General features: G+C 39.9%; 1 protein-coding gene across 1 annotated transcript; it reads left to right on the forward strand.

The window, feature by feature from the left end:
* The first annotated feature begins 907 nt into the window (after positions 1-907).
* On the forward strand, positions 908-6,701 carry LOC120522822 (collagen alpha-1(XXV) chain-like). The gene is made up of 2 exons (XM_039743502.1): positions 908-1,627; positions 6,624-6,701. Exons 1-2 carry the CDS (start codon positions 1,361-1,363, stop codon positions 6,699-6,701), a joined length of 345 nt encoding a protein of 114 aa, XP_039599436.1. The 5' UTR covers positions 908-1,360.
* The last annotated feature ends 2,925 nt before the right edge of the window (positions 6,702-9,626 follow it).

The raw sequence follows: 9,626 nt of genomic DNA on the forward strand, positions 1-9,626 counted from the left end.
CTAAATTGTCTCTAGTGTGTGCCTGGTGGGTGTGTGTGCCCTGCGGTGGGCTGGCGCCCTGCCCGGGGTTTGTTTCCTGCCTTAGGTCCTGGGATTGGCTCTGTGACCCTGTAGTTAGGATTTAGCGGGTTGGATAATGGATGGATGGAAGTTTAATGAAAGGGATTCAGTTACTTAAATTCTACACAAAGACATTTATTATTAATAATATTTTTATTTACTTATTTATTTATTTATTTATTTAAGTTTAATGAAAGGGATTCAGTTACTTTAATTCTACACAAAAACATTTATTTAATTTACGTTGTATGTTATGTTTTCTGAGCATAAAGTGAATGTATTGACTTAAAAAGAATGTTTCATTTTAAAACTACTGAACCTAATTGTGCGGAACCAGAGTCCATGAGTGAATAAAGTTAATTTAACAATTTTTTTTTAGCGTTGACCGCCACACACTGCATTAATATGTTTAAATCGTTGCTTTTACCATTTATTGTATTACAGTTTTTACTGTGATAAGACATGATTAATGTAATGGATTGTTACGGTGGTCCGCTTACTCTGTTCAATGTCTATGAATATTGTCTTCTTTATCTTCTCGTCATCTTTCTGCCCTTGTCCATCTCTAGTAAGCAGTTCGCTTCTTCTTATTTACCTCTAAACCAGACACTTGTAAAAACACGTACCAGTTAAGTGGGCGATTCCCTGTCTAGTATTGGCTTTAAACGGACTCGGCGTACACACAATAGGGAGTGAACGACGTGCTGTATAAAATGAGCCCCTTTTTTCTTTTACACCACCTTCTTACTCCGATCGTTTCGTTATTTGATTGCGACCGTATCTTCAAAGGCCAAGCATTTAAAAGGTGTGATTACGGGGTGCGGCTAAAGCAGTAGGAGGTGAGCCGCTGCCGAAGGTCCCGCGTTAAACCTTCCCACGAACTTTTTGAAAACTTTTGCTCTTTCCTCAGCCTCGCGCCCACGTGGTTACGGCGGGGCGGTCGCATTCGCTACTGGCCAGACGTCTAATTTTGCATGAAGTAAATTGGCTGGCTGGGGGAGCCGCTTCACTTCGGAGCCCTTCGCTGACTGAACCTGGATGCTCCGTGTTAGAACTGCCCTTTGAGCAGCGGTGTAGACTGAGCTGCTGAGCGAGCGTAAAGTTTGCAAACCCCTCTGAGGAACTAAAGCTGCAATCAAGAAAACCCAACCACCAAGACCTTTTAATATCGGATATCGATCGGCGCAGCTTGGACTCACGCGTATCCCACTTCAAGTCGCTTTCAACTTTCTAATACTTAGTAAAAGTTGTCTGCACAAGTGAAGGGAAGGCAATCTGGAGCGCCGAGACAGCTGCCGGTATGGATAACGTGGAAAAGCCCAGCAAAGTGTCACCCAAAGCTGGCATTTTCAGGTGTTTGGTGGCACTGCCAACGCTCTTGTGCCTCTCGCTATCATTCAGTTCGGTGGTGTTTTGCTTTTTGGTGAGCTTTAAAACGTCTCAGCTAGAAGAACGAGTTAAAGTTTTGGAGCAAACAAGAGCGCCAACCTTGAAGGACAACATTTTGGCTCAGGATGTAACATTGTTACCTGCTTTACGGGACCTGATCGAAGACGTTCTGGAAAAGGTAAAGGAGAATGCGTGAATGCGCGCGTGTGTGTGAGTGCCAGTGCCAATGCCAGTGTGACTGGGTTCACATGTCCTGTACTTGACCTGATGTCTCGAAGAGTGCTGCTTTAAACTCCCCGTTACCTTATATATGCTGATCGGTCTTGAAAGGATTCGACCCCCGTTAGCTCATTGATCTTAAATAGTGTCATGCCAAGACTATTTTAGAAAATGACGTTAGCCCCTGAGGTCGTAAATCTGTGCAGTTTTTGTTTATGATGTGATGTACGTTAACGTCTCCGTGTCTTGACTGCATTTTTGTTAAAGTGGGCTTGATGGACAATTCATTGATTAAAGCGAATCTGATTGCACAATCATACCGCTGAGAGGAGCACAAATCTGCATACCTGATTACTTCATCCTCTTAAAATAATCTCCCAAAGTTCTGTGTCCACCCGGACTAAGATATAACGCAAGGAATGATGCGAACTTGCAAAGAAATCTCTTTATAGCCTTATTTGTAACCGGAGGTCTTCAGACTAACCCTAAACCCAATTAAAAGCCGTGTAAGATGCACTCCGCGACACCGAAAGCCGGTTGGAGCATATAATGTCTTGTCAATTTTTAAAGTTAAGTAAGTTCCCTGTCGGTGTGGACTTTGCACGTTCCCCCCGTTTTCCTCTGAAAATCCAATAAGCGGAGAATCGAAACTGTCCCAGTATGAGTAAGCGCGCCATTCGTCCCGTCCAGGGTAGGTTCCGACTTGATTTGCATTATAAAGTGAAAGTGAATGATTTGATGGACGGATCTCACATTTTCCTTTTGAATCAAACGCACTCCTTCGTCACCGATCGCCACATTAAAGCGAGGCGTACGAAAGAAGCCAAACCTCTTACCTGTTTTATAACGTGCATGTCTGTATCTCCGACATCAATATTTAAACACTGTTCCTGTATTCTAAATTTAAAAAAATCTTGAAAATAATTTTGGAGTTTATTTAAGTGCAATAAACCCGGTGGTGTCAAACAGAAGTTTGTTTGACAGAAACGCAGGATGGCGTAGTAGTTAAGGCTTTAGATTTTAGTATTTGTGGGTTCAAATCCCGTTACTGACAACTGCGTGACCCTGTGAGAAAGTCGCTTGAACTGCTTGTGCCCCACACACCCCCAAAAATGTATTCGAATCTGAAAGGTTGTAAGTTGCCTTGAAAAAATGTGTCAGCCGAATAAATTAATGTATACTTATTTAAAATAAAAGCCTTCGTTCTGAGTGATCGATGAGTCGGATGAGAGCTGTGAACGTCTTGCAAATGGACAGAAAACTGCGTGATCGCATTCTTCGTGGATTAGATGGGGTCGGAGGGTAATAACTGCGTAAAGATGTTACTTATTTAATTAATTCTTTCAGCATCCTTTAAATATTTAGTAATGCATCGAGATACCTAATTAAATTCCATCCATCCATTATCCAACCCGTTATATCCTACTACAGGGTCACGGGGGTCTGCTGGAGCCAATCCCAGCCAACACAGGGCGCAAGGCAGGAAATAAACCCTGGGCAGGGCGCGCACACACACACACCCACATACCAAGCACACACTAGGGACAATTTAGAATCGCCAATGCACCTAACCTGCATGTCTTTGGGCTGTGGGAGGAAACCCACGCAGACACGGGGAGAACATGCAAACTCCACACAGGGTGGACCTGGGAAGCGAACCCGGGTCACCTAACTACCCACTGCACCACCATGCCGCCCTCTAATTAAATTGAATCACGAATTCCTTGAGGTCATTTTACTTGCCTACAATAGCAATAAAGATAAGTGAATGCCCAAAGAGAATGTGAAAAAGTTTATAACTAAAATGACCATGTAATGTGCGCAAAATCGGCAATCCTTCACGGAATTGAATTTTCTTATTAAACTAAGTTTTCCAAGCTATCAAAGCCACAGAGCTATCTGTGCTCATTCGGCATCGATTTTCTACGTCTTAATATATGCGCATGCTATAATAACAGACGCTGTAGATTACAGATTTTGCTATTCTCAAACCCTCTTAAGCGAATTAGGGATCACAGAGAGCAGTAACACCAGGAACCCACCCAGGACGGGACAGCAACCGATTCCTGGGCTAACTTGTGCACGCGTGCACAAGTTTGGATTCGCTGTGTCACCCACTCCTTCAGAATTAAACCAACGTGGTTTTTCAGAGCGATGCCATAGGGGAACCGTTTTTTGGTTTCTAAAAGAACCAAGAACGAACCACATGAAGGTTCTGTCCATGTAGGCTGTGAAAATAACCATTAGTATAGATTATAACAGATTTGTGAAATACCAAGGGGTTTCTGATTTAAAAAAAATACTCTCTCTGCATACAGTCACACAAGCTATAGGTTCGGGTTTTCTTAATCTGTTTGTAAACTTCTAGGGAGTCACGATTTCTGTTTTTCTACATATCAATAACCGTTTCAAAGCCGAAATCATCAATTTAATATGCAAAGAAAGGACCTTTCCCAGAATTAAACGGCACCTTGTCAAGCAACGAGGAACCGCGCGACTCATTTAAGTGCCATATTTTTGACAGTGCAACCTGCTCGCATTAGAAGATCGTGGAGGAAAAGCCGTATACCCAGTGGAGACATGCAAACTGCATACAAACTTGGACAAAACGGGATTTTGACTCAAGAAGAAAGGCTGTTTCACAGCACGCAAACGAGTGGAATCGGTTATTGTAAAGAAAAATCAGAATCACCAATACCTGCATGCTTTCAGAGCCCTCATTAAACCAGCAATGTGAGAACACCGTCCTAAAGGTCTGGATAAATTTTTTCCATTGCTATGGTTGACGTTTAGTCTAACTTGTTTTTTTTTAAATATAGGCACAAAAAGCAAATGCGAATTGAAAAAGTGATTGGTAAGTTAAAAAAAAACTAGAATTTGTCTACGTGGATCAGCATCATTTTCCGTAAAAAATCACAAATCTGGACGGTGCTATGTTCAGCGTCCTTAACCCAATGCTCAAACACTCGCCGCCTTTTCTATTCTTGCAAGTATTTGCCATGCCCAAACGGTAGCATTCAATCGGCGTAAAAGCACACCAGACTTCTATGGGTTTAGGAGAACGCAAAAAAAATTAAGGCTGACAAGGTGCTGTACCACAGACGCCTTATCGGCAAAGAATGACTTAAGGCGTTTACAAATAAACAGATGACTGAAGCGAAAGGCAAGAAACCCATTCGTGCTTTAGTGCAGAGTCATTCTGCGTGGATTTACCTGAAATCGATGTTGGAGCGGCAGTGGAGCAGTGCGTACACGTTAGTACTGTATATAGGCTGAAATAACCCGCGGTATGGCGACATGCCGATGACTTGCAGTAAGAAGTGTATTACTGGCCGGGATCGTTAGCACGTTAACGCTTTCATATTCTTAAGAAATGGTTTTGCGCACCGCTTTTAAACAGTAGGTTTTCAGTCAACCACCCATCTATTAATTCATTCATCTTCGCAACCAGCTTATCCAGGGTCCTTGGACAGCACAAGCAAGGGGCGCAGGCAAAAACATCAGGACAGAGCGCCAGCACATTGCAGCAGTAACACGTTATAGCCTTAAATAAATAAATAATATATGTTTTCTTTATGATACTAGATTAGTCCACACAAGCCATAGAAAATGTTAAAAAGCCCTTCCCACAGGACGACATGGTGGCGCAGAGGTAGTCCAGGAATTAAGTTCTGAGTGTTCACTGTGCGTAATTTGCGTGTTCTCTGCGTGTGCATGTGGGCTTCCTATCCCGCACCAGTTTCCTCTCACAGACCACAGACAAAGAGGCTCTTTGGGTTGGCGATGTGTGTGTGTGTGTGTGTTGTACCCTGCGATGGTCTGGGATCCATATATATGAGCGAGAGAGACAGAGAGAATTTAATTTGCTTTATTACTTGCCACTTAAGCTCCCAGTGATGTCACTTACCGAGAAATGCACCATATTTAATAAATGAATGCACGTTATATTGAAATCGTACACAACAAGTCTTATTACCCTAAAGTTTTCCCTACGTTGAATGTATTATTGTATACGTAGAGTTGACAGTCCCCTTTCAGACGGCTCTTCTGTATGGCAGCCCTGAGACATTTTCCTTCCCTGCATGGTCTGACTTGAACCCTCAGACGCCACTCCAGTCAGTTCTTGCATTTTTATTTGCGTGTTATTAATAACTATACCCTTCACTGCTAACTAAATGAATTCAACAAGCTGATTTGGTTTTCATCTGCCTAATTCACACACTGTTTAATTAGCTTAAAGTACATTTTATATTATTCTAAAAAGGCACGGGGAGTGAAGCAAGGAATGCGACCACCGTTAATCGGGACTCACAAAATCGTGAAGCCGAGAGAGAGAGAGAAAAGTAAACAGAAATAATAAGATGAAGAGAAAAATAAACAAATACACAAACAACGCCTGGCCAGATAAACAAATAAGTTACTTCAATAAATAAATACATAGTCAGCTAATGAAAACATAAGAGAAAATAGACATACATAACAGATAAACAGATACATATGAACCTTTTTTTATAAAAAAATGTACATGTAGATATGAAAGGAATTATGGAAATAGATATAAAATACCATTAACCTCAAGTTTCTTTGATGTAGTTAAAAAAGCTCTGGCTTTCTAAGCTTGCTTGCTTTTATATTTATTTATTTATTTAACTGCCTTTTTTAATTGCTCTAGACCTCCTTCATGTCCCGAAGAAGCGAAATGGGTTTCTTTCTTTCTTTCTTTCGATTTGTTTGCTTCATCGTTTGAGGTGAGCGCCCCTCTATACTGACCACTGATGTACTGATCCACGAGGGGCCGTATGGTGAAATGGCTCACTTTACACTTTCTTTTGTGGACGTTTGGGTTATGATACTAGATTAGTCTGAAACAAACTGTAAAAATTGTTAAAAAGTCCTTTCCACGTTGTAAATTCCTATTAACACGCCTGTTTTCTATTTCCTCCCCAATTAAACAGCGATTAAGTAAGGAGATGCCGAAGCAGCGGACAGTCAGGGACGCCCCTCTGGAGTGCTCCTGCCCTCCGGGTATGTGAAAACTGGCTTTATATTACTTTTTGGAGGAGGGGGGTTTGGAGATTGGGGCGGCGGGGGCTGAGCTAGGAAAACGGGCTGGTCGTTGTTCACGGATTACTCGGAGAAACTTTGTGTATCAGTTGTATGTAGTGAACAATTCCTGGTGAGCTCGTTTTCTAATGTTTACACTGTGTGTTCCGAGGAGTAGTGTCAAGGAAGGTTTTTTTCTTGAAGATGCTAAGGGAAGAGGTCTTTGTTTTTTTTTTTTTGCAGTTATACTGTTCAGTGATATATTGTAGCTGTGTGTATTTATTATATGAATGATTCGCCCGTTTAAGTAAGTTTAATAAAATCGGTCCATCTTAAATGAGGTCAAGTCTGTGTCAATGCCTAAGAGCACAGAAAGAAATATTGAAGGCGGAGGACCAATGAAAATTAAAAATGTTAGTGTGGGGAAATTACAGCAAGTCATTCATTTCAATATCAAAATACAATGACGTGTGCAATTGTTGGACTAGCAGAAAAGTCATTAAATTAATCCAGAAGCTGGATACAGATTTAATAAAGTTATTTGAGTAAAAGAGCAAAACCTTGTCAGTGTCTTTGTCGGTCTATGTGTCTGTCTTGTGTTTTTCATCTCTCTAAATTTCTATTATTTAGTGCTTTTCATATCTATCTATCTATCTATCTATCTATCTATCTATCTATCTATCTATCTTACAGTGCCTTTCATATCCGTCTATAGTGCTTCTCGTGTCCATTTGTCTGTTTACCTATCTGTTATATCGTGCCTTTCAGGTCTATCTATCCATTTATCATATAATGCCTTTCATATCTATGTTATAATGCCTTTCATAGCTTTATATCTATCTACATATAGTGCCTTTCATGTTTATCTATCTATATGTTTTATATCTATACACTGTATTTATATCTATAGATCTATGTTATTGTGTCTTTCATATCTATCTATCATAGCGCCTGTATTTATTATGCAGTGCCTTCCATATACTGTATATAATTCTATTTTCTATTTATTCTTTTTTATATAATGCCTTTAATATCTATATGTTGTGTAGTATCATTTATGTCTATCTATATCTTTTATATCTAACAACTGTATAGCGCCTTTTCATATCTGTTTATTCTATACTACCTTTCATATCTACAGTATCCAAGCCTTTCTTGTCATCCATATAGTGCCTTTCACATCTCTCTATCTATTGTATAGTGCCTTTTATATGTGTCTAAATATACATATACTGTATATGTATTTATGTTTTTTATGTATATATTTGGGAAAAATTATTAAGTACAGTGTTAACATGCAGACTTTGCGACTTTGTACTTCTTCTTACCATATAATGTGCAGCTATTTGGTAACTTCCTAAAAATGATTAAAATTGCAGGAGAATTTTTTTGAAATGGATTTTTTGGCAATGAGGCAAACATTGAATGAAAGGTGCTGCTTTTACATTTTGCTAGTGTGTGTTATTTTCCTTTTGCTGTATGTTTTGTACTTTATATTCTCCTTTTATTTCCCCATCGTTTGTGTGTTTTACTAATAAACTGATCATTTTTGTATATTTATTGCCTCCCTGGCATTCATTCTGGGGTATTTAGTGCTGCCACAAGGCTGCTCAAGACTTTTGATCAAGACCCAAAAAATAAACGAACAAACAAATAAAACATGAATAAGTAAATTCACAGTGGTCAAGAATGACTATAGCCCCGCCCCCAGCCACTCCTTTTGTCCCTCCCATTTGTGTCAGAAGCTCCGTCCTTTTTCCTTGTTTGCTAACAGTCCAGGCTTTACACGTCTGAAGCGCCGCCCCAAACCCTTCTGCCCAGTCCTGGTCTATCTGTGCCCGTTGCTAAGTAACACTAATTGTGTAGTTGTCTATTGAAGGGAGGTTGAGGGTTAGAAAGCTCAAATTGTAGTGTGGCTCTAGCATTCTGTTGTTCCACATATTGTTATTATTATTATCGGCTAACACATTATGTCTCATGCATGCTTAACTCTTTATGTCATTTAATTGTGGCAAATATTCACAACAGGCCTGGCAGGTAATAAGAATACAATATAACAATTCTTTTTGTGTGTGTCTATGTATGTTAATATGTATGTACAGTTTATTTGGCTAAATAAACCAGCAGCACAGTTTATTTTTGAAAGTCAGATTTTCACGTATGGACTTTCTCATTTTTAGGCTACAGTGGACTCTGTTCAAGTTTTGTGTTAGCACCTTAAGTTGCTTCAGTCATCTCTTATTCCATTTCTGTGTTCTTTTACTGAGACAAAGAACCAAGACGAAGGTACAAAGGGTTAAATAGCTGTGGTGTTATGTACGGGTCCTCCTGATAACTGTTCATCATTCATGTCTCTATAAACATCTCCTATTCCTTCGTGGCACGTCTGTGGTATTTCATACCCTTCGACCTCAGCTCCAAGTAAAAATTGTTGGATAATTATAGCCGATTGAGCTCTTCTTTTCCGATAGGACGCAGGAGGATGATTCGGTGCAGCTACAATTTGCGGTGATACCTTTGTCTGAAGTCTCATTTACTTAAGTGAGAAGGCTTGTTCACGGCTCCTGTGTAATCCAACAAACGGCCACCCCGCATTTATTGCATATTCTTAGAGCTCATAATTTGCAGTCTTTTTTTTTTTTAACTTAAGTTCTCTCTGTGCTCCAATGGAAGCATTGTAGTCTGTAAATCTGTGCTGCTTTAGTAATTTTGTCCTATCAAATTTCTAAAGAGAAAACCCTGTAATAAAGCTGTAAATGTTGGTTAAGGCTAAATGACTTCACTGCAACTCGTGTTATCTTCATTGATAAGATGCTTCTATCCATTAATCATGACACCACCTTGTGTGTTGATGAGTGCATGTGAGTAAGAATTTCATTGTTTTCTCTTAACACATCTTGTGATGAAAACATTAA

This window comes from Polypterus senegalus, unplaced genomic scaffold (genome assembly GCF_016835505.1).
Source record: "Polypterus senegalus isolate Bchr_013 unplaced genomic scaffold, ASM1683550v1 scaffold_2340, whole genome shotgun sequence".
NCBI classification, from domain to species: domain Eukaryota; kingdom Metazoa; phylum Chordata; class Cladistia; order Polypteriformes; family Polypteridae; genus Polypterus; species Polypterus senegalus.

Bases quoted from the DNA above. Each gene is read 5' to 3' on its own strand.
- LOC120522822 (XM_039743502.1), top strand. From the start codon at position 1,361: ATGGATAACGTGGAAAAGCCCAGCAAAGTGTCACCCAAAGCTGGCATT. The intron at 1,628-6,623 runs GTAAAGGAGAAT...CCAATTAAACAG, and splicing joins TCGAAGACGTTCTGGAAAAG to CGATTAAGTAAGGAGATGCC.